Source organism: Rattus norvegicus, chromosome 5, assembly GCF_036323735.1.
Source record: "Rattus norvegicus strain BN/NHsdMcwi chromosome 5, GRCr8, whole genome shotgun sequence".
Classification (NCBI taxonomy): domain Eukaryota; kingdom Metazoa; phylum Chordata; class Mammalia; order Rodentia; family Muridae; genus Rattus; species Rattus norvegicus.
In genome coordinates, this window is record NC_086023.1 from 135,126,431 (window position 1) to 135,152,648 (window position 26,218).

The window sequence follows — 26,218 nt, forward strand, 5'->3', positions numbered from 1 at the left end:
GGTTTGAGTCCCAGAACTCACATGGTGACTAATGTCTGAAATCCAGTTCCAATTCTGGTGGACAGACATACACACAGTCAAAACACTCAAACATTAAAAAAAAAAAAAAAATTAAGTAATTTGTTTAAAAAAAAAAGATAAAAGGCTGAAGTCAAGTGGAAATACAGATAGTCAAACATTTAATTTCCACAATTTAGAACACTAAAACTTCCACACAGAATAGAACAGATTTAGCATCGCAAAGCATCGCACAGGGGCTAATGGTGCTAGGTAACTAACAGAAAAAGTTAAAGAGATGGCTCAACAGTTCAGGGCGCTTGCTCACAACTAAGTTCAGTTCTCGGGGACCCAACCCCCATCACAAACAAGGGAAATATCCATACATATAAAATAAAAATTTTAATCTAAAGAGGAAAAAACTCTCAGTGTGGTGGTGAACACCTTTAATCCTAGCACTTGAGGAACAAAGAAGGTGAGTCTGCTGCCTGGTCTACATAGCTGGTTCCAGGCTGGCCAGGACTGCATAGAGACCCTGACGCAAAAAATAAAAGCAAAATAAAAGAGGTTGGAGAGATTTCTCAGTGGCTAAGACTACTTGCTGCCCTTCCAAAGGACCAGAATTTGATTCCCTTGGGGTGGGAAATTTAACCACCTAACTGTAAAAATAAAATTAAAAGCCAAGGCACGGTAGCACACACATACCTTTAAACTTAGCATCCAGAAGGGGAGGATCTGTGAGTTTGAGGCCAGCCTGATCTAAAAATTCTATGTGTGCACAAATGCATGTGTGTATGAAGGTACACACATGTGGAAACCAGAGGACAACACTGGATGTCCTTTCTCAGGTACCATCCACTTGTTTCTGTGAGTGACAAAGACAAGGTTTCTCAGTGACCTGGAATTCACCAAGTAGGCTGGGCTGTGTGCCTGACAGTTCAGTAAATTCCAGAAACTTCCACAGCACTGGGATTCTAAGTGATTCTACCACACATGGCCTAACCAACTAAATTATCATTCCAGCACCTACAGTTTTTTTTTTAATATTTTAAAATTTATATGTATGTTTAGCCTAAATGTGTGTGTGTGTATGCATGCCTGGTGCCTGCAAAAGTCTGAAGAGTCAGGTTCCCCTCAAACTGGAGATACAGATGGTCACCAGGCAGCTTGCTAGCAATCAAATAGAAGCAAGAACAAGTGCTCTTAACTGCTACACTGTCTACACAACACCAGATTTATTTCCTTTTGTTTTTCGTTTTATATTTCTTTGTTTCTTTCTTTGTATATTTTTGGTTTTTTGAGACAAAATTTCTCTGTGTGGCTCTGGCTATGTTGGAACTTGCTCTGCAGACAAGACTAGCCTCAAACTCAAAGATCTGCTTGCCTCTGCCTCCCCACCACACTGCTAGTTTTTTCCTTTTAATCCTTAATTCAAAACTCTATTTACAGGACTACTGCAATGGCTCATGGGTAAAGGTACTTGTAGCCAAGCCTGATAATTTCAATGATCCCCCCAGATCAGCATGATAGAGAGAAGCAACTCCTAAAAATTGTCCTCTGGTCCCCACATGCACACACACCATGGTATACACCCACACCCATACATTTACACAAATCAGGACTTTTTGTAAAGTTCAATTTGTCATGGATAATCAACAGATGATCCTGTTCCTAAAAGATGAACAGAATTCTATAAAAAAAAATAATAAGAGCAGAAATAGCAAAATGAAAATGACAGCACACCAGATAAAGACAAAGCCAAGAAGAATATGACCAAGAAGGAACTGAAAGAAAAGAAATGAGAACTGGGCACTACTGGGGAAGCAGCACAGCAGGAGTTCTTTTCTCTGCTCTCTTCTCTATGGCCACACTCCAGGCTATTAATGGATTAAAATTACTCTAGCTCAACTGTTTTTGACCTGGACTAAGACTTCTTTTCTAACTTTGTCTATCAGATTTTATAACTGTCTCTTCTTTACAGGAGTCAGGAAGTTATGGGATTCTGCACAGTAGCAGAGCACATGGCTAGCATATACAAGATCCTGGGTTTTTCCGTCATGAAAAGAGGGGGTGGGAGTAGGAGTGGAGGTGGGGAGTGGGGAGGTGGGGTGATAAGAAAAGGATGTGACATCTACAAAGCTGTAAAAGGACAGAATTAGTCCTGGAGTAGCCAGGAGTACTAGTCCGCTAGCAGCTATCTATGCTGCTCAGACGGCAAGCATTCAGAGAATCTATGAATAAGTAGTGGAAAGAAAACAGGTTTTCCTACAGTATTCTGTGGGAACATATCAAAGAGGAGGCTATCAAGATGACAAGTTAATTGATATATCTCTATATATTAATGACACAGCCCCACAATTATCCCCATCCCCCCACTTTGGTTCTGGAGGTTGAACCCAGGTTGTATGCATGCTAAGCACATTGTGTCCATTTCCCACATTCCATTTTAAAAAAAAAAAAAAAAACAAGTCCGATATTTACCTGACAGAGAACTGGCCAGGCTTCCTCTCCGTAACTTACAGTCATCCTGACTAAGTTGTCGCTGGAGTTTAGCTTTTCCAGTAGGTGAAAATATGTCAGGATTACTAAGCTTTCTGAAGAGCAGGGGACTAAGTCCAGAAACCATATCCTTCAATGAAAAAGAGGTGAAACATGAATCTTTAGTAACTTTTCTAACAAACTTTATATTAAACATCCATACAACAGTCATTGCAATTAAAAGGTATCATTAGAACTAGATACAGAGATGACTCAGCAGTTAAGAACATTAGCTCCAATTCCAGAAAGCCAGGGTTCAATTCCCAGCATTCAAATGGCAGCTCAGAACATCTGTTCACTGCAGTCCCAGAGGATCCAATGCCCTCTTCTGGTCTCCACAGGAACTGCATGCACTTGACATACATGCAAACAAAATACCCGTAACATAAAGTAAACATAAATGTTTAAAGTACCAATCTTTTTAAAACATTCATTCATTGGAGGGGGTAAGCAAATGCACAGTACAAGTGTAGGGGTCAGAACACAACTCAGGAATCCATTCTCTTCCCATTCCGTGCATTGACAGCAAGTCCTTTACCTGCAGACCCATCTTACTGACCCAAAAAGCACTGCAGAAAACACTGCTGTACAAATACTTCTGATAGTTGAACTTCAAGTCTTTTGAGTAAACACCCAAGAGTGATAAACCTGGATCAGAAACATGTTTCCTAAATACTGCTTAGTATACTACTGAAGGACATGAACTGTCACCATGAAACAAACGCCAAAGGAAAACTGAAAGGATTGGCCCACGACTTAGTACATTTCAATATAATACACTTACTCATAATGAGTGCAATTCTCTCTCTCTCTCTCTCTCTCTCTCTCTCTCTCCTTCTCTCCATCCCTCCCTCCCTCCCTCTCTCTCTCTCTCATCATCACTTCTATCACTTGAGAACACAGCAAGAAGTGTCCTCAGAAGACTCCAAATCTGCCAACACTCTGAGCTCAGACATCCTGGCCTTGGTCTCGAGAACTGTTAAAAAATACAAAAAATACGTAAACTGACTGTTTTGCGGTATTTTGTTTGAGGAACAGCTGTGCTCTTGCAGAGGACTGCCGTTCAGTTCCCAGTACTCACATGGAGGCCCTCCCACTCACACCGATGAACATGAAGTCACAGGAAAACGTGGAAGAGGCAGTCTTCTACCATGTGAGCTCCAGGAACCAAAACCAGGCCATCAGGCTTGGCGACAAATACCTTTAGTCTCGGAGTCAGCCCAAGCATGGCTGCTGGCTTTAAAATAAACCACTCCAGTTGTCTTGTTTTCCCAGCATTTGGTTTATTTCTGTTTTCTTTCAGAACTGTTGGTTTGGTCATTGGCTGTCTTTGTCTTCTGCTCTGCTCCAGCATCTACTTTTGTGCTTTGCCTGTGACTTCTGCTTGCTACAATGTTTCTTAGTTTAAATTTTGAGTGCTTGATCATAAAGATGCTGAGGAGACATTTCCCTCTTCATCACAACAGTGTGAAAGTAGGGGAGCACCTTCATAAGGTATAACTGCCTCACCCCAAAAATCAACAAAACTACCCCACTGTTCAAGGAATGGAAGGAACCTCTTTGGCAGCAGTTAGAAGTGTGGAATAGAGAGTTTCCAGAGAGGAAATCTGGAAGGGGGATTACTTATGAAATATAAATGAATAAAATAACCAATAAAAAAAATGTCCAAGTGTAAAAGCATCTTTTTCTAAGTAGTTCTATAACTGGGACAGACTGAAGCCAGAATAACATGCTACATACAGTTTGTCTCTCACTTTTACTGGCCCTTCCTCACATCTCAAAAGGAGATAAAACTTTCTACTTTGTTTTTACTGAATACTGATTTAATATAATCCTGTCACGTATTTCATGTCATTGTTTTCTTGTATTTGAAGTTTTGGCTTTTTTTTTTTTAATGTATCTTTGTGAGTCTAAATTAGCATGGGCAGAGACTAGAAAGATAAGTCAATAGCAGACTGCCTGTCTAGATAACTCAGCAGGTAAAAACACTGGCTGTTCTTCCAGAGAACCTGGGTTAAATTCCAGGAACTCACATGGTGATTTACAACCGTCAGTCACTCCAGTTCCAGGACATCAGATGCCCTCTTCTGGCCTCTGTGAGCACAAGGCACACACATGGTGCACAGACATGCAGGCAGGCAAAATACCCATTTATTTATTTTGTATTTTATTAAGACAGGGTTTCTCTGTATAGCACTGGCTGTCCTGGAACTCCATCATCTGTAGTCCAGGCTAGCCTTGAATTCAGAGATCTGCCTGTTTCTGCCTACCAGTGCTGAGATTAAAGGTTTGCCCCGACCATGACTGACCCTTAAATAAAAGTTAATTAATTAAAAACAATGAGGGCAAAATTTAATCTACTACCAAATTTCCTGAAAATAACTAAGTAAGGCAATCTATGGTCATTATACTTTTACACTGTTTTAAAACTTAACAGGGCTGAAGCAAGACATAATGATTCCAGCACTGCCCTTTCTCTCTCAGGCAGATGAATCTGAGTTTAAGGCAAGCCTGGTCTACAGCACAAGTTCTAGGACAAAGCTAAAGAGATGACTCAGAAGTTAGTTATACAGTTTTTGCAGGGGACCTAAACTTTGTTCACAGCACCACCATCAGATAACTCTCAATTGCCTGTAACTAGCTCCAGAGAGATCCAATGCCGCTGGCTTTCACACGTATATACACATATGCACATATATAAAATTAAACATAATTTAAAACATCTTATTGTATATTAGAATTCCCATTCTAGATATGCCTTATTAATTTAAGAGAGGTGTGTGTGTGTGTGTGTGTGTGTGTGTGTGTAACCTTGTTTCATAAAATAAACACAGCTGAGGGAGGGGGGATACACACATTTTAGGATTTTTTTTTTCCATTTTAGGATTTTTAACTGCTACTGCCTCTCTAGAAAGACAAAGCTTTGCACTGAGCGGTGGTGTCACACACCATTAATCCCAGCACCTGGGAGGGAGACAGAAGCAGGCAGATCTCTGCGTTCCAGAACAGTCAGTACTATACAGAGAAGCCCTATCTCAAAAAGCAAACAAACAAAAAGAAAAAACCTTTTTCAAAGTTCTTATCTTAGCCAATTCCAGTACTAAAAGGGATTTTAAAATGGTCATTTTTAAATGAAGTTATTCCTACTTACTCAGCATGCTTACAGGTTGACATGAGACATGCTGTGGACAAAGAATTCCAGTGCATTTCATTCAGTTCCCTCACTGTCTTCTGACCTCCTGGCACTCACACGCAATGCCATGGCACACATACTCACAAATACATCAATAAATGTAACTTTAAAATATTTTTTAAATATTTTATAAGTCTATCAAATAAGTCTATCAAAGCTATCCTTGAAGGGCTGGAGAGATGGCTCAGCAGTTAAAAGCACTGACTGCTCTTCCCCAAGTCCAAAGTTCAATTCCCAGCAACCATCTGTAATGAGATCTGATTCCCTTTTCTGGTGTGCATGAAGACTCATATACATAAAATAAATAAACAAACCTTTAAAAAAAAAAAGACCCTATCCTTAAAAATAAGGGAAACGAAGACACGCTCAGGTGAACAAAAGCTGAAGAAGCCACCACTGCACCCACCCTGTCAGAAATGCGAGATAAAAATTATTCCTGCTAAAATTAGTTTTCTTTTCTCCTTAACTATCCTGGAATTTGTTCTGTAGACCAGGCTGGCCTTGAACCTAGAGATCCCCCTGCCTCTGCCTTCCTACTATGTACAATCATCTGCTGCCACCACATTCAGGTCCTCATGTTAAAATAAAGACAGTAAACAGAAACTTAGCTCTCCTTTAAAAGCAAATAAACAAAAAACTCAATGAAGACAACTTGCATGGGCAAATATGAAAGCCAATATTTCTGTATTTCTGGTTTATAATCACACCTATACCTACCTACCCTCCCTCACCTCTCTCTCCCTCTCCCTCCCCCCTCCCTCACTCCCTCCCTCCCTCCCTCTCTCCACTTTGTTTTACTTTATGAGACAAGGTTTCTTATATTGCCCACACTAATCTCAAACTTAGTATCTTCCTGCCTCAGCCCCAGATGAAACTTACTGCACCAGACAACTGTTTTTAACCTACAAGATTTAAAGGACCACAGCATCTCAAAGATTAAAAATTTATATTACTGGATAAACAATGTATAAAAATGTAATTTGGAAGAAAAAAAAAGAACGACATACATGGGTAAAGGAGTTATATACAAATAAAAGCTTTGAAGCCAGGCGTGGTGGGATGTACCTTAAACACCAGGAGGCCAGAGCCCCAGGACAGCCAAAGTTATTACACACAGAAACCCCATCTCAAAAAGCGAAAAGAAAGGGAAGGAAGGAAGGAAGGGAGGTAGGGAAGGAGGGAGGGAGGGAAGGAGGGAGGGAGGGAGGGAGGGAGGGAGGGAGGGAAGGTAGCTGCACAGGGGTGGTGTCCACCTTTAATCTTAGCAGTCAGGAATCAGAGGAAGGTGGGTCTCTCAGTTTGAGGCCAACCTGGTGGCACAGCAAGCTTCCTGGACTGCCAGAGCTGTTACACAGAGGAATGTTATGGGGGGGGGGGGGGGTGGAGGGGAGAAGAAAAAGAAGAGGAGGAAGAAGAAGAGGGAAGGAGGAGGAAGAGGAGGAAAGAAAGAAAAGTTTTGCATCCAATTAAAGTTAAATTGATACAATTCAACTTAGTAAGAAATTTAACGGTTAGAGGATGTTAGGTCAGTGGTAGAGTATTTATTTACCTAGCATATCTAAGATCATGGTTTGATCCCTAGCACAGTAAAAAATAAAAACAAATAAATTTAGGTCGTGTGTGTGTGTGTGTGTGTGTGTGTGTGTGTGTGTGTATTCTCCACAGTGACCAGAAAAACAATAACTTAAAAATAAATGACATAAAAAGCAAATGAGAAAATAATCAAATAGTTCTCAATCAATCAATCGATCAACTAACAGGGTACTAAGGATCTAGCTCAATTGATAAAATGCTTGTCTGCCGTGCACAAACCCCTGCCTTCTAACCCCAACGATTCATAAACTGGGAGTAGTGGTAGCACACACTTTTAGTATTAGGGAAGTAAAAGGATAATTAGAAGTTCAAAATTATCTTCAGCTACAAAGTCCAGTCTATCCGTTCCAAAAACAGCAAGGAGGGGCAAAAGAATGATGGCTCAGTGGTTAAGAGTTCTAGCTGATCTTCCAGAGGACCTGGGTTCAAATCTATCATCCACATGGCGAATCACAACTGCTCCAGAAGGATCCAATGCCCTTCTGCAGGCATTGTATGGACATGGTGCAAATGCATACAAGCAGGTAAAACACCCCTACACATAAAATAAAAACAAATAAAACCTCAAAATTATATTTTTTAATCATCAGACCACAAAAGAAAAAGTCAAAGGGAAAAAAATGTCTTAAGGTAGGGCATAATATGATAGACCTTTAATCCCAGTGCTCAGGAAGCAGAAGCAGACAGGTCCCTGAGAGTTTCAGGCTAGGCTAGTTAGTCTACACAGTGTGTTCCAAGCCTGCCAGATTGTGAGATTCTGTCTCAAAACAAACAAGCAACTTTTAAATACACTTGATAAAATACTTTTATGTACAATTACAAATATTCTTAAAACAAAAATGTTAAGCCCTCAGCAAAGAAAAATAGAAATATCTTTTAAAAATCAAAAGGAACCAGGTATAGCAGCACATGCCTTTAATCCTGGCAGGCAGGAGGCAGAGGCAATGAATTTGAGGCCAGCCTGGTCTACATACATGCAGAGATTCTCAACCTTCCTAACCCAGCTAGCTCTTCATGTTGTGGTCACCCTCAACCATAAAATTACTTCAATTGCTACTTTGTAAATGTACTGTTGCAGATTGTAGTATAAAAACACAGGTTTTCTGTTGGTCTTAGACAATCTGTGAATGGGTCATTCAACCACAGGGTGAGAACCTCTGACATAGTGACTTCCGAGACAGACAAAGAACATAATGAGACCATGGAAGATGAGGGATAGAGATTTTTAGAACTGAAAAAAGGGAAAGAAACTGAATTAGAACACAGAATAGAAAACATTCAATATAATCAATCAAGAGAAATAAGATTGAAAACTGTAAAAGAGACTCAAGAACCTGTAGAATTATTATAACAAAAAGATGTAAAGTCCACAGTACCCATTTCATAAAGAACAAGACGAGCAGACATGGCGCTAGAGTAAGCAGTTACTTTTTCCAAATGTACCAAAGACCCATAAACCTACAGTCCAAGGAGGTAAGGAAACTTCAACCAGATAGACTCAAAGAAATACATTAAAAAATACAAATTCTGAAAAAGCATAAACAAAGAGAAAAGTATGAAGCAGTTGGGAGAAACTCACTCTAGGGAGAAATCATCTGAAAGAAAAATTTCTCATTAAAAACTAGTCCAGGGGCTGGAGAGATGGCTCAGTGGTTAAGAGCACTGACTGCTCTTCCAGAGGTCCTGAGTTCAAATCCCAGCAACCACATGGTGGCTCACAACCATCTGTAACAGGGATCCGATGCCCTCTTCTGGTGTGTCTGAAGACAGCTACAGTGTATTCATATACATGAAATAAACAAAATCTTAAAAACTAGTCCAGAAAAAGTAGTACACTTACAAATGTTGAAGAGAAACAAGTCAGCCCTGAAGCAATGGATATAAAAATATCCTTTAAAAAGGTAACTAGGGGGGCTGGGGATTTAGCTCAGTGGTAGAGCGCTTACCTAAGAAGCGCAAGGCCCTGGGTTCGGTCCCCAGCTCCGAAAAAAAAAGAACCAAAAAAAAAAAAAAAAAAAAAAAGGTAACTAGGGGTTGGGGATTTAGCTCAAAGGCCCTGGGTTCGGTCCCCAGCTCCGAAAAAAAAAGAAAAAAAAAAAAAAGGTAACTAACAGAATCTGTTGATAGCATACCTAGTCTAGTAGAATGACTAAGGGAATTTCTCTGCACAAAAGGGAAACCAAGAAAAAAAAAAACGCAACAAAATCAGAAAAAAAAGATTCTGTAGATAAATAAATACATCAGCCATTTCTTCTGTAATCTATGGTTTTAAAGGTTATTTTAAAATGGCCTGGAAAGCTGGCTTAATTGGCAAAGTGCTGCTACACAAGCATAATGTTAAGAGTTCCAATTCCCGGGGTTGGGGATTTAGCTCAGCAGTAGAGCCATTGCCTAGCATACACAAGGCCCTGGGTTCGGTCCCCAGCTCCGGAAAAAAAAAGAAAAAAAAAAAAGAGTTCCAATTCCCAAAACCTATATAAAAAGCCAGGCTTCAGGCAGGTATATGTAGAACGCCTGTATTCCCAGCACTCAGGAGGCAGAAACAGGTCAATTTCTGAGTTAGAGACCAGCCTGGTCTATGAAGCAAGCTCCAGGACAGCCAAGACAACACAGAGAAACAAACACTGTCTTGAAAAACCAAACAAATAAAAAGCCAGGCTCCAAGACTGCAACCCCAACATTAGTTAGGTAGGAATGGACAGGGACAGAGAGGCAGGAGGTTCACTGGCCATCTACTACTCGGTCAAATCAAGCTTAGGGTTCAATGAGTGTCTCAAAATATAAAGGCCAACACTGAGAAGAGGCAGCAAACATCTATCTCTGACCTCACAATACACCTACCAGTACATATTTTTTTTTTCTTTTCTATTTTTCGGAGCTGGGGACCGAACCCAGGGCCTTGCGCTTGCTAGGCAAGCGCTCTACCACTGAGCCAAATCCCCAACCCCCCAGTACATATTAATACACTAACCAGCACATAAACCATACAAACACAACACAACAAATATACCCCAAATGAAAAATTTAAATATATTTATGATATAGAACACAAATCAGAACTATAGGATAAGAAAGCTCAAGAAAAACAGAGAAAAATACAATCTAAGAAATTAAGTAATATGAAAGAATTAATAAAACAGACAAAGCCTTATGAGATTTTCTTTCCTATATAATGGAAAACTTTTTAATTTTTTTTTACATTTTAAGTTTTGTGGGTGAACTCACTCTTTTTATCACCACATAATATTTTTATAAACTATTTAGGAATTTCATACAATGCACCCTGATCACACTTGCTTTACAATCCTCCAAGGCCCACCCCCCACATACCCTTGAGGTCTCCCTGACACAAAAAAACAAGACCAAGTCCAATCTGTGTTGCCCTTATTCTCACTGGAGCATGGTCACACTCCCAAGCCAGCCCCTTAAAGATAAATGGATCCTTTCTCACCCTCACCCCCAGCCCCCACTAGAAGCCACAACTGTGGAGAGCTACACTTCAGCATCTTTATCACAACTTTTATGGACTCTCTTCGATAGCTTCCTGTCTGGACTGTTTCTTTAAGGGGACAAGGAGGGTTGTCACAGCAGCCTTCAATGTCTCTCTTTCAGTTATGAGCCTGCAGCTGTCCATACACTGCAAAAGAAGCCTCCTTGCCATACAGCCTGCGGCAGCACAGATCATGAGCTTCCCACATGGTTTCGGGTAGCAGCAAGGACCACGGACATCAACGTGACCTCAGGCAGCAGCACAGAATCATTGACATCTACATGACCTCGGGTGGCAGCACTCAAAACAGACATCGACATCATAGTCTCTGCGATAGCCCTGTCATAGACATCAGCATGGTCTCAGGCAGCAGCATAGAACAAAGACATCAGCACGGAGATCTTCTGAGGAGGCTTGATCCAGAAAATGAACCATTCAGTCTTTGTCTTAAATACCTTGTTACTTAGAACCAAGGAAGTTGTGTGATTGGGCAGCAAGTTCAGGTGCAGAACCTGATCAACCACGTGCAGTATATATCCCTCTGTCCACATATGAGGGGTGGGAGGCACTTTTAAAAGCATCTCCCCATAAGAACTTGTTTCACTTGTTCTGGAGATACTGCACACTCTGTAACCTCGTCCTCTACTGCTGCAGCTCCCCATCAAAGCCTCTGTGAGCCTCTCAGGCTCCTTGGAGCAGCTCAGGGTGACCATCATTTTCTAATTCACTCTTTTACGATTTGTTGTTATTTTATATGCTTGAGTGTTTTGCCATGTGTACCACATGCATGCATGCCTAGTGTCCCCAGATATCAAAGAAAAGCATTGTATCCCCTGGAATAAAAGTTATAATCCACCAGGTGGGTACTGGGAATTGAACCCAGTTCTTGGGAAAGAGGAGCTAGTGTTCTTAACCACAGTGCCATCTCTCCAATCCTTAACCATTTCTTCAGTCCTAAGACAGTCATTTTTATTTCAAATTCAACCCTATTATACTACAAAGAATTCAAATCTAACTTCAAAGCCTGCTTTTTCTCCATAATATATCTAAATGATATGAAGAATTGCAAGCAATCAATTAGAAAAAAAACAAACAAAAAACAGAAAAAATGTTTTTAAAACACTGGGATGAAGCAGGTTAAGAACCTCTACTGCTCTTGCAAAGGACACAAGGTCCACTCCCAGCACCCATGCTATATGGGCTGTTTATAACAGCCTGTACTTCAGCTCCAGGGGGATACAGTACTCAGGGACCAGAGAGAAAGGTGGATCTCTGTGAGCTCAAGGCCAACCTGGCCTACATATTCCATCCTGGCCAGCCAGGACTATCTCAAAATAAATACACATAAATATGAACATATGCATATTTGGTATAGTCACATCAAAAACACTTTGAAAATAACATCCAAGAAGAGAAACTCTTGAACATGTGCAAAAAAGATAAAAAAGGCTTAAGATTATTTACTGCAGCACTACAATAAAGAGGATGGAAATAACCTAAGGAATAAATTGATATTTAGTCACAATATACCCAGCACTTGACAGACAGATCTCTGTATGTTACGAGGCAAGCCTGATCTATACAGAGAATTCTAGGTTAGATTATACCAGGTGTATATAGATGGTCTCGAAAAAAAGGAAAAAGGTAGAATGAATAAATCAAAATACTACTACAGATTAAACAAACTGATTTGAATATAATAACATAGATCAAGACTGGCAAACCAAATCCTATATATCTGCCAGACCCAGATAGGCAGCTAGAAGTATTTTTAAAGTTTTTTTAAGATTTATCTATTTTATTTTTATGAGTACACTGTAGCTGTCTTCAGATACATGAGAAGAGGGCATCAGATCCCATTACAGATGGTTGTGAGCCACCATGTGTGGGAATTGAACTTAGGACCTCTGGAGGAGCAGTCAGTGCTCGTAACAGCTAACTCAATCTCTCTAGCCCTATTTTTTATGTTTTGAAAGTAGGAAAACAAATACTTCATGAAATATTATCAATATGAAAATATTACAAATTACATGAAATTCCAACTTTAGGGGCACTATGTAGCTTACTGGATCATTTAGGGGTTTTTTTTTGTTTTTTGGTTTTTTTTTTTTTTTTTTTTGGAGACAAGGTCTCAGGTTTTCCCAGGCTGGCCTCAATCTCTCTATACAGCAAAGGACGACTGAACTTCTGATGCTGTGTCTGCCTCATGAGTTAATACACCATCACATCTGCTTTACAGTGCTGTGATTAAGCCCAGGGCTTCAAGATATGCTAGGCAAGCCCCCTGTACACTAAGCTGCATCCCACCCCATAAGCTAATTTATCTGCACAGTTACTATCACAATCCAACACTAGATTATAATCAATGCCTCATGGGTATAGGGTAAGCAAAGAGAAACAAGTTTTTTCAGATTTCCTTAAATCCAAAATGGTGGCAACTCAAAATTCTGTGGGCTCTGAAAGAAAGAAAAGAAAACTAAAAATTCTCCCAACGATCCTGAGGTTTGAGGTACAAGCTGAGAAAACATGATCCCCTTCCTAAGCATCTACATAATGTCCTAAGCCTTCTAGCAGTTAACTGTAGGCCTGGAACTGATTCTGGAAGTAAATTATAAGTGAGAGTGATTATGCTGGCCCATCATCCACTTTGTCATCATCCTCAGGTGACCTTACTAGAACCTAGAGAATGAAAAAGTGTCTATCAGGCTAGGTCATTCTAGATGTATCTATTACACGAACCAGTCAGCTTCCCTAACTAATATAAAGACCAAAGTCTGAGCTAGAATAACAATGTCTTTCTTTTACCAGTCAAAGGCAGAAACTAAATATCCCAGGGTTACCTGAACAAAAATCATATTATCCCTTTGAAATAACTTTAAGGGGTTGGGGACTTAGCTCAGTGGTAGAGCGCTTGCCTACCAAGCGCAAGGCCCTAGGTTCGGTCCCCAGCTCTGAAAAAAAGAAAAGAAAAAAAAAAAAAAAAAGAAATAACTTTAAAAACTATTACCAACTATAGATAAATGTTCTGCTTCATAAATCATTCCTAAATACCTAACAGAAAGACTAACAATACTAAAAAGTAGCTCTGCTTTGGTGGGATACAGGCAGAGACACTATATACCTCAGAATTTAGAAGGAAGGAAGGGTCTCTAAAGCTTTGATCTCAACTACATTCTCAAATCAATGGAGATATATCCCATTCTAAGACAGGTTCTTAATAAAGAAAACCGGTGAAAGTCAGAGAAAACTTTCAAGAATTGGTTCTCTCCTTCCATCCCCCCTTTCCCCCCCCAGCTGAGAACCGAACCCAGGGTCTTGCGTAAGCGCTCTACCACCATCTATTATTTTTAAGGGAGGGTCTCTCCTGCTGTTTCCACTGTGCTTCACCCTTCAAGCTAGATAGTCCATGAGCTTCTGGTTGATTCTATTTCCACCACCCATCTTGCTCCCCGAAGTGCTAGAATTGCAGATACACTTTTTACATTGGCTCTAAGTATCTAACTCTGGTCACCCGGTTTACACAACAACTGCCTACCTACACCCACTGAGTAGTCCCAACAGCCCAGCAAGACTCCAGCATGACTCTCATTTTAAATACCAAAAACTGTGACCAAACTACCAATAGAAGATAAGAATACAAAGAGAAAAGGGAGTGAACTGGAGAGTTATTTTGGAATGGATAGTCAAGAAAGATTTCTTTAAGAAGTACTATGGGGTTGGGGATTTAGCTCAGTGGTAGAGCGCTTTGGGTTCGGTCCCCAGCTCTGAAGAAAAGAAAAAAAAAAAGAAGTATTATCTCAACAGACATGAACAAAGTAAGAAAACCATCTGTACACACCCATCTAAAAAAAAGGGAATTCCAGGTACAGAAACCATAAGTGAAAAAATTCCTAAAGCAATAGTAATTTTTAAAATGTTCTCAAGTAGACAGAAATGCTTACTGTACTTGGGGACCACCACGGCAACCATAGTGACTAGAGCTAGTAAACAAGATGAGGAAATGAAGCCAAGAGCCAGATAACATAAAGTCTTATAGGACAAAGTCATCAGAACTTTGAACTTTGATCTAAATTATGATGGAAACAACTGTAAAGGTGTTTTTAGTAAAGAGACAAGCTCATACTTAAGGTTCTACAGAATGATTTTCTACATGCAAAATATCACAGAAGAGACCATAAGAATAGAACAAGAAGATCAGTTAGGAGATGCATAGGAACTTACATGAAAGATTTAATAGGGTAAGACTATAAAGACTCTGTAGTCCTCCTACCCACCCCACCCCAGCCCCGCCAGCCCTGGCAGGATTCTCTTGGCTGGCCTCAAACTCACAAAGATCTACCTTCCTCTCCCTCTCAAATCCTGGGATTGAAACATAGGGCCTACCACCACCCTGTCTTACAGAGAAATGGTGGGAACGTGTAGAGCAGTTTCCTCAATCTGAACGTATACCCAACAGACACGAGGGACTGACAGGAAAATGAAAGGTTAAGAACAGAATCATAGGGCTAGCGGGTTGGCTCAGTAAAGGTGGGTAAAGAACTTGTCACACAGCCTCATGATAATTGAGTTCCATCTTTAGAATCCACATAGCATGAGAATCAATTCCCTCAACTTGTCCTGTGACCTCCACTTGTGAGCAGAGGTACACAGAGTGGGTACTTTGAATGAAACAATGGCCTCCTTAGGGTCACAGCGACTAGCACTACTGAGAAGTGTGGCCTTGTTAGAGGAAGCATGTCACTGGTGGCAGGCTTTTTGGGGTTTCAGATGCCCAAGCTAGGCCCGATGTCCCTCCCCCATGCTGCCTGCAGATCCCGTGGAGAACTCTCAGCTCCTTGACAGCACCATGTCTGCTTCCATGCCGCCATCATGACAATAATGGACTAATAACCTCTGACCTTATAAGCCAGCCCCATTAAATATGTTCCCTTTTAAGAATTGCTGGGGTTGGGTTGGGGATTTAGCTCAGTGGTAGAGCACTTGCCTAGGAAGCGCAAGGCCCTGGGTTCGGTCCCCAGCTCCGGAAAAAAAAAAAAAAAAAAAAAAAAGAATTGCCATGGTGACAGTGTCTCTTCACAGCAATAAAACCCTAAATCACAGATATACAATAAATTAAAATTTTTAATTTAATTTTAATTTTAAAAAAGGGAACAAACCAGATCGGTACTTGTTAGGTTTAAAAAGAGATTTGAGACTAAGACCATCCTCTGTTATTTAATGAGTCCCTGGCCTACCTGAGTTACATAGTGAGACTTTGGATCAACAACATTTATGGAGAGATGGTACATCTCAGAGTTCTTACTGCCCTTCCAGAAGAATGGAGTTCAGGGCCCAACAGGACTAACTCCACAGGAACCTGAATACTCACATACTCACACAGATACACATAATCAGTGACAGCTTCCAAGACTTGATCTGAATAACTTAATGAATCTGAATGATGGTACTATTTGGTAACATGGGAAGCTTCGGAAAGATACAGACTGGGAAGTGAACATTGAGAGTTTAGTTGTGGGGGTTGGAGATTTAGCTCAGTGGTAGACCGCTTACCCAGCAAGCGCAAGGCCCTGGGTTCAGTCCCCAGATCCAGAAAAAAAGAAAAAAAGAAAGAAAAAAAAAGAAAAGAAAAAAAGAGAGAGAGATTTAGTTGGGGCAGATAAAACCATGGCTCAGTGATTAAGAGCACTCACTGGTTGCTCTTGCAGAGGATCAGGGTTCAATTCCCAGCACCCATTATTGTAGCACACAAATGTCTACACCTCGGGGGGGAGAAAAAAAAAATGTCTACACCTCCAGTTCCAGGAGATCTAATATCCTCTTCTGGCCTCTGTGGGAACCAGGCATGCATATGACACACAGACATATATGCAGGCAAAACACCCATACGCATTAAAAATAAATAGATCTGGGCTAGAGAGAAGGCTCAGTGGTTAAGAGCACTGGCTGCTCTTCCAGAGGTCCTGAGTTCAAATCCCAGCAACATGGTGGCTCATGACTGTCTGTCTATCATGGGATTTAATACCCTCTTCTGATGTGTCTGAAGACAGCAACAGTACTCACATAAATAAAAAGCTTTAAAAATAAATAAATCTAAAAGAAAAAACTCTCTAAAACCACAGTTTAGTTTGGGGACATGTTAGGCTTAAAAGATCTATAGGCTATTCAAGTGGAAATGCAGACTAAACTAGAAACAAATCTTAGATCAAGAGAATGGTCAAGAACAGAGAAATAAATGTGGAGATTGTCAAACCAGGAGAACCTGATGACATCTCACAGTACAAATAAAAGAATCATACTGAGCACCCAGAAGCACTTCCGATGAGACAGGATGCAGATCACCAGATCCTGATAACAGAAGACAACAGGGAACAATGATCAACTTGTCAAGTCCAGCTGACCACAAAGTGAAGTGAGAGGAAATTTAATGAAGACACACTATCATCTGACCTTCTCATTGCTATAGTCCAACAGTATTTAAAAGGGGGAAAGGATGTAACAGAATGTGACAAATTAGTCAAGACCATTTAAGAAATACCATGTCTGTTAAGTTAGTGAAAAATAAAAATGGGTGGTGCCAAATATGAAGCAACTGCAAGAACAAATTTAACCTTAAAAAAAAAAAAAAGATAGGTCTCACTACATAGCTCTGAGTAATGAGAATTCTGGAATTTTGGCTTCTTTAAAAATCACAGAAATGTTATAAAACATGCTTTCATTTTAATCCCAGGTGTAGGGATGTGGGGTTGCTTCAGACTGTCCAAAGCAGCTGACCATTTACCTCATGCTCTAGCAGAAGTGTGGTTTTGCCAGCTGCAAATTATTGTGTGACATTTGGAGTTCTGGGAACTTTTCAAAGGGCACATAAATTCTAGAGCCCCAAGGCAGTGGTGGTTGTTGTTCATTCAGGGGTTTAGTTGTTCTCTCTCTCCCTCCCTCCCTCCCTCCCTCCCTCCCCCCCTCTCTCTCTCCCTCCCTCCCTCTCCTCCCTCCTTCTCTCCCTCCCTTCTTCTCTCCCTCCCTCCCTCCCCTTTCTATCATTCTTTATCTAGTGATAGGGGGTGAAATGGGAGTTGGGGAGGAAAGGGTGGGAAAAAGACCCCACAAAGTAGCGAAGACTGATTTGTGTCATCATACCTGGTAAAATTTTTATTTAATTATGCAAATTTATGAGATACAATACACTGTTTCAATACATGTCTATGGTGTGTAATAATCAAATTAAGGCAATTAACAGAACGATCACCCCAAACAATTATAGTGAAACATAAACTTTGTATTTTTATCTATGTAACATAAAACTGCAACTTTGGACCTACTGACCAATCTCTCCCTATCTTCATCAGACTTTAGTAGTCACTAATTTCCATTTCCATAAGACCGACATGTGAGACCGCACAGTACTTTCTATGCCACATGTCCTCTGGATTTATCCATTACAAATTATAAGCTTCTATCTTTTCATAGCTTAATTGTGTATATGTGAACATATATCACATTTTAACTGTTAACAGTTGATTTGCCTGTCTTGGCTATTCTAAGTACAGCCATTATAAACCTAGGGTTGCTGCTTTCTCTAGAACATATAGATTTAATTTCCTTTGGGTATATAATCCCAAATAGGATTGATGGGCTTATAGAAGTTCTTTTTCGGGGTTGGGGATTTAGCTCAATGGTAGAGCGCTTGCCTAGCAAGCGCAAGGCCCTGGGTTCGGTCCCCAGCTCCGAAAAAAAAAAAAAGAAGTTCTTTTTCTGTTTTGTTTTATACACATAGTTCCTTACATATTCTTGATATTATTCCGTAAATCAGATAATTGGCAAAAGTCTTTTCCCATTTCATAAGTTCTCTTCACTATTTCTCTAACTTTGCAGAGCTTTTCTCTTTTTTTTTCTTTTTTTTTCTTTTTTTCAGAGCTGGGGACTGAACCCAGGGCCCTGTGCTTGCTAGGCAAGCGCTCTACCACTGAGCTAAATCCCCAACCCCTTGCAGAGCTTTTCAATTTGATGTAAACCATTTCTCAAATTTTGCTTTTGTTTCCAGAACTTCTGATCTTATACAAAAATCCTTGCCTGGTTCAATGTCCTGAAGGATCTCCCTCAAACATTTTTCTAGTAGTTCCAGGTTTTGTATTTAACTCTTGAATTTATTCTGAGTTGAGTTTTGTGTATGGCGCTAGTTTCCTTCTGCATGCGCATATCCAGACTTTTCAGCACCACTTATTAAAGAGACTGTCCTTTCTTCAATGTACAAAGTTAGCACCTTCTTCAAAAATAAGTTCCCTGTAGGTGCCTGGTCAAGCTCTAGGCTCTCCATTTCAATTTACTGGCTTGCATGTCTCTTTCTATGGCAATATCCTGACATTTTGATCATCATGGTTCTCTAGAGCTTTTTTCCCTCATTATTCTTTTAGATTTATCTTTAGGTTATATATGTGAACGCTCTGCTTGCATGTAAGTATGTACACCAGGTGTGAGCAAATGGCTATGGAAGCCAGAAGAGGGCATCATGTTTCCTGGAACTGGAATAGTTGTAAACTATCCTGTGGGTGCTAGGAATTGAAACAGGGTCCTCTACAAGATCACCATCTATCTAGCCCACTTTCTAGAATAATTTATAAAGTGTTGTAATGCTTCCAACATAACTCCAAGGTTGGCCTTAGATGAGTAAGAGCAGCAAAAGGAAAGCAAAGATTGTACTAAGTATATGTAAAATTAAGTTGATTCATTTGTAAATACATTTTTATTGTTTTATATCATTAGACAAGCCATCACTTTCCAATAAACAGCTCTGGTTTGAGAGGTGGTAGTAGTGTAAAGGACTGTGGTGTAGGATCTAATAGAAGTCATAAAATGGAAATTTCTGGTTTCTTTAACAACTCAGTTTGTGTCACATGATGTTTTTCTGGCAGCTGTCTTGTGAGAGAGGGTATGGATGTTTTGCTGAAACAGACATTTGGGAGGGTGCAAGACGGTTAGAAAGAATATAAGTAGAGCCCCACAAATAGTGAGAGGACGCTCTTGCATTACTATGTCTTGCAATAGTTCACTTCTTCACTGGTCTTTGCTGGTCTTCAACTTAGAGAGAAATGCACCAAAGAACTTCTCCAGGTATCTGGGCTGACTCTGATCACTTCCGATGACTCAGAAAGATTCAGCAGAGCCTTGCTGTTTCTGCTCAATCGTGCTACAGCTACTGATTCATGTTTTGTGTCTGCTACTAAACTGGACTGCTGATATTCTGACAACAAATAGAAAAACCTCCCCAAAAGAACTACTTTTAAACAGGTCCACAACACCCTTTTCCTATTAACCTTCTTTCTCCCCTACCTCTGGCCAGTGGGCTCTTAGAAGGAAGGTTAAAATGTTTAATTAACGGGGTTGGGGATTTAGCTCAGTGGTAGAGCGCTTGCCTAGCAAACGCAAGGCCCTGGGTTCGGTCCCCAGCTCTGAAAAAAAGAAAAAGAAAAAAAAATGTTTAATAACCCTAAATACAGTAGGTTTAAATAAAATCTAACACTACAAAGGCAAAATGTTTTATCATGATTTTTGTGCCAGTGACTAAGACAAATTAAAAGCTGATCTCAAGAGAGATAAATTAAGAGAAATTAAATAACACAAATTAACAGCAAAGAGTAGAACTTGGATTTTTTCTTTTTTTTTTTTTTTTGGTTCTTTTTTCGGAGCTGGGGATCGAACCCAGGGCCTTGCGCTTCCTAGGCAAGCGCTCTACCACTGAGCTAAATCCCCAACCCCGGATTTTTTCTTTATTAAGCATCTACTATACACCTAGGAGTGGATAAGACTACATTACAAGTTGGGGAGTGGTGGGCACACCTTTAATCCCAGCACTCAGGAGGCAGAGATCCGCAGAGCTCTAAGTTTGAGGCCAGCCTAGTCTACAGTGTGAATTGCAGGGCATGAAAGGCTACTCAGAGAAACCTAGTTTAAAACACCAAAACCAAAGGAAAACAAAACAAAAAACTTCAAAAGCTTAAAGACAAAACAGTGAAGAAGACAGCATCTGAAAAGTCTGGTCACTGCTAAGACGCTGACAGTCAGGATCTCCACTGAGCATTCGTTGGTTTTTTTGTTTTGTTTTGTTTTTTTTTTTTTTTTTTTTTTTTTTTTTTTGGAGCTGAGGACCAAACCCAGGGCCTTGCGCTTGCTAGGCAAGTGCTTTACCACTGAGCCAAATCCCCAACCCCCATTTGTTGGTTTTTAACAGTCAAACAAATGACTACATTTCAAGTAGTTTATTCTGCAGTGTGAACGTCTAAGAATTTACTACTAAAAAAACAAGCTAATCTCAGCACAAAAGGGGTACAAAAGCACAGACACTAATAAACCCAGAGGAGCATCTATTCTTTACATGAATAATTCAAATACATTGAATGTCACGATCTTCAGGCTTTATTCTCTGGATAATAAGCTAATAATATCTCTGAAGACAGAAATTTGTAAGTTCTGGTGTTATACTGCATAAAGGGGTAACTAACAGTGATAATAAACACAACAGGCATCTAAAGCTAAAAGAGGGTTTTGTCATTTGAAAAAGGATCTAGGCCACAGGCTGGCCTAGAACTCATGAGCCTCCTGTATCAGCTTCCAGTCCTACTAGTACTGCAGCTGTGTACCATTACACCTGGCTTAGAAGATTTTAAATGTTTCATCACACATATACACATATACAATAAATAAACAAATAGTATTTTCTTAAGCTTAAAAAAAAAAAACCAGCACAATGGCATATACCTCTAATGCCAACACTAAGGAGGCAAAAGCTGGCAGATCTCTATATGTTTGAATCCAATCTGATCTTCTAGTCAGTTCTAGGGCAGCCAAGGACCATACAGTGAGGCCTTGTTTTGTTTTGTTTTTTCCATTTTGTCTTTAAAAAAGCAAAAGCAGACAGCTCTCTAGGGCACACTAACCAGCACTGTCTAGAGCTCTAGTGCAGTGAGAAACCCTGTCTCAAAACACAAATGGAAGCTGGAAATTGATTCCACTGTTAAAAATGCTTGCTGCTGGGCTGGAGAGATGGCTCAGTGGTTAAGAGCACTGACTGCTCTTCCAGAGGTCCTGAGTTCAAATCCCAGCAACCACATGGTGGCTCACAACCATCTGTAATGGGATCCGATGCCCTCTTCTGGTGTGTCTGAAAACAGCTACAGTGTACTTGTATACAAAATAAATAAATAAATCTTTAAAAAAAAAACAAAAAAAAAAAAAATGCTTGCTGCTCTATCTGATGGCCTCAGCTGAATTCATAGCACTCACTATGTGGTTCACAACTGCCTATAACTTCAGTTCTGAGGTATCCAACACCTTCTCTGACCTTGAAGGACACCTGAAATCCTACACTCATACCCATACACAACACACACATACACATAATTTTTAAAAGTAAAATAAGCTGGAGCAGTGGTGGTGCGTGCCTTTAATCCCAGCACTCAAGAGGCAGAGACAAGTGGATTTCTTTGAGTCCAAGGCCAGCCTGGCCTACAGAACTAGTCCAGAACAGCCAGGCATTCATACATATATGAATGAAAAAGGTGGATGGTGTCTGAGGAATCATATCCAAAGGTGTCCTCTGACTCTACATAAACACACACACACACACACACACACACACACACACACACACTTTTCCCTTTCTCCCCCCTCTATAACACTGAGTTTTGTTTTGAAACATTAAGCACAAAGCTAGCAACATAGAACTAAAAAGAAAATCAGGCTAAAGACTCAAATGACTCTACCAGGAGGTTTCTACAATGCAATGTATGAATGAAAGCCTAAGACCTTTACTCTACATCCAGCACCTGCCATGCATGATCTTGCTAAAGAATGGAGTACAATAAAGAGCCAACATTAGGACCAAGCGCATTATCTACATTGTCGTCAAAGAATGTTTTAAGAACAGAGATGAAAAAAACCACAGGACAACAGTCCAGGAAACATCAGAGAGATCAATATTGGGGGGGGGGGGGGGAGGAAGAGAACACATGGTCAACAATGGCAAAGAGTTCACATAGCTTGAGAAGATGAAGGAAAACTATCCAATTTAATTATATAAAAAAAAGTTCACTGAACCATCACAGAATTCTTTTTGTAACTCTTTCACAATGTATTCACAGGTAGACACACCTTATTTTAAGTTGCAAAATACGGTTTAATATGATTACACTGTGGAAAATTATACAACAATGAAAAAGCAAAGTATTTCTATAAGGAACACAAAAGAATGCATAGAAATTATTTCAATGAAATAATTCAGTAACAAATAGTACAAACTTCATGATATTATTTATATGAGTTTTAGCTAAAAATTAATCTATGGTGTTAGGGGTGGGGACAGTGGTTAACTTTGGTGAAGGGTAGTAAGTAGGAGAAAGTAAGCCAACATTTTTGGAACTGGAAATGTTCTCCACCTTGACCTGAATAATGGACAGATGGTTATATGAGTCTGTAAAAATTCATGCTAAATGAACCTTAGATTTATGCACTAAACTAAGCCAAATCTCAATTTAAAAAGCAAACAAAAAAAGTTACTCATGACCTTGAAGACAGTTTGGAGAAAGCATTAAGTATACAAGACAAACCCTAATATTATATATATATATATTTTTTTTTTGAAGAAACTGACACAGAATACAAATTCAAGAAGATTGTTGGTTTAGGCAACAAGATAAGGCATATTAGGAGACAGGAAATTACACATTTCAAGAAAATTATACTTTTCATTTTATTTAAGCTACAAGACAAAGAATAATATAAGTAAGATTTTTAACAGACAAAAAAAGGATGTGTGTATCAATGATGTAGCATCAGAGAAAAGGATAAATGGTTCTTTCTCTGTAACTGCTAAGTTTGTGTGAATATAGAAATTATCTTTAAAAAAAAAAAGAAGAGGGGGTTGGCTGGAGAAATGACTCAACAATTAAGAGTACTTGCTGCTTTTGCAAAGGTTATGGGTTTAGTTCCCAGCAGCCACCAGCAGCTCACAACTATCTGCAGCTCTAGTTCCAAGAGATCTGACTCCCTCTTCTGGTTTCCAAACTATGTGATGTACTAACATACATGCAGGCAAACACTTGTATGTGCAAAAACAAATAAATAAAAAGATCCTTTTTAAAAGAGGGGAATTGAGGCTGGAGAAAAGGTTGCTCTTCCAGAGGACCCAGGTTCAATTCCCAGCACCCTCCTGAGGGCTCCAACTGTCTCTCATTACCAGGTAATCTGACACCCTCACACAGATACTTGAAGGAAAAACACCAGTGCACATAAAAACTAAATCATTAAATTTTATTTAAAAAGAAAATAAGAAGGGGGAATCAAATAGCCTTGAACACTTTACTGAAGCAGGCAATAAGGTCCACTGCACTAGGTAAACTAAGTCAGAAGAGGAAATACATTTCACAAGTTTTGAACAGGAACTAGTAGGGGATTACAGAAGACCCAGGGCTCCGAGAATAAAAAGTGGGGAAACAAAGTTAGGGAGGAATTTTTTTAAAACCATAGGCTAACAGTGTAATTCAAAGTAATGATGCCTAAGGACCTTTATTTTATGTAATGAGCAAGAGATAGGGGACCGGGAACGTCAAAGACTCAAAGGTGGGGTCTCAACTGGGGTCTGAAGCAGAGCTGTTCAAAAGCAATGCTGTCCCTGGGGTTCATAACTACAGAACATTCTTTCTAAAAGTCCAACAAGATCAAGGATCTTACAATGTCCTTGTCAGTCTCGTTTCACTGAACTTCCTACAGCTGTGAGTGGCAAGTTTACCTGATATTGCCGACCTTTATTCCCTACTCATAAATACACCTACTATTGTCTAATAAATCACACATCCTGTGCATTCGGGAATCCCACGAGTACTTTTACATTTTCTCTCTTTTCCCATTAAGGGCAAATTAGAAGGCAGAGCCTTCATCTACGGATTCTCTGTCCACAGCACCGGCCTTGAGATTGTACACATGCAGGTATTTTTCATAATGGTTTTAAACGGGTAGATAGCTACTGAGGAAAACGTTAACGATTCTGAATACTTGCCTATAAAAGTATAATGACCGCCCAATCAGAATGCTTGCAAATGTCCCGTTTTTATAACAGTGGGGATAAACTCTAAGAACAGTCAACACTATCAAACTGGCATTTCTCCCTTAAACTATTCACTCCTCTAGATAACTCAATTTAGTAAACCTATTCTTTGCTGCTCATTCACCCTGCCACATTCCAGCACCCATTCTCTCCATCCAGAGCCCCAGGCTACTCCCCAAGACCATTTTATTCATTCCTCCGACCACGTCCACTGCAATCCCAGGCCCCCCACCTTCATTTTTCCACTCCCCTTCCCTCAGCCTCTTCAGACCTCCCACTCCTCCTAACCGACTCAATCCCCACCCTCACCACTGCAGCCCGATGCTCCGGCGAGGACCCTTCCCCCACTGCGCCCACCCTCGCTTGCGGACCCAGCCCACCTTACCTGCTCCCTGCTGTCGTGCCCCATAGGCCCGCTCCGCTCCTCCAGTAGCTGCCTCCCGGGCGGCGCTCGCCGGCGCGGGGGCAAAGACTGCGGCTGGGGCAACTCGGCCGCCCGCGGAGCCGCATCCTCCCGGCGGGCGGGTGGCGGCTGCGGCCGCTCGCGGCAGCGGCTCCGCTTCATCTCCGCGTCTGGGCCCCGCGGGCGTTAGCACCGCGACTGCGCCGGCCTGGCTCGGCCCCGGGCCGCAGCGCTGCCGCGGCAAGCCCGGTCCGCGGCCAACATGGCCCGGCGGGCACTGGAAGCCACCCGCACCCGGCCCGCGGTGTCCCCGCACTTCCTGTGGGCTGAGGCGCCGAGACCGTCCCGGCGAGCCTCACGGAGGCAGCATAGCAGCCACCGCGCCCTCCGCCGCCCGGCACACGCTCGGCCGGCCACCCGCCGCCGCCGCGGGCTCCGCCGCCAGCCGCCGGCCCGCCAGCCCGCCTGCCGCCCGCCGCCCGGCCCGCCCCTCACGCGCGTGCACGACGAGCCCGCCTGCCGCCCACAGCCGCGCGCACGCGCTGGCGAACGGTCGCGAAGACCCGCCCGCGGCCGCGCGGCGCGCTCTGAAGCGGAAGGGGGCGGGGCTCCCGGCGCGCCCGCGTCGGCTGCGGGACGCCCTTTGATTCTTCCATTCATCCCTTTGGTACAAGTCCAGACGGAAATGTCTTCCAACGGGAGGAACGACATCAACACACTATTTACCAACAGACATTCACCTAGTGCTCTCCTACGCCTCAGAGACAAGTTAGCTCATCCTCAAGTTAGAAATGAGACTGAGGTGTAAGGAAACGAGCCCAGTCAGTGGCATCGCAATAGTCCCATTAGTTGAGGATTCCCATTCTCATCTGTCTTCTTTACATTGCCTTTGACACTTCCAGACAGTGTGAC

At 41.2% G+C, this 26,218-nt stretch overlaps 1 protein-coding gene across 4 annotated transcripts in view; it reads right to left on the reverse strand.

The window, feature by feature from the left end:
* Mast2 (microtubule associated serine/threonine kinase 2) overlaps window positions 1-25,765 on the reverse strand; it is a 139,190-nt gene extending 113,425 nt beyond the window's left edge. For 3 of the 4 annotated variants that reach the window (XM_006238675.5, XM_006238674.5, XM_017593439.3), the window contains exons 1-2: window positions 25,289-25,765; window positions 2,479-2,626 (exon numbers count right to left, since the gene is read on the reverse strand). In XM_006238675.5, coding sequence (XP_006238737.2) covers window positions 2,479-2,626; window positions 25,289-25,468 — 328 coding nt within the window. In that variant the 5' untranslated portion in view covers window positions 25,469-25,765. The remainder of the gene's footprint in view (window positions 1-2,478; window positions 2,627-25,288) is intronic. The other variant, NM_001108005.3, reaches the window with a different exon arrangement.
* Window positions 25,766-26,218: the final 453 nt, after the last annotated feature.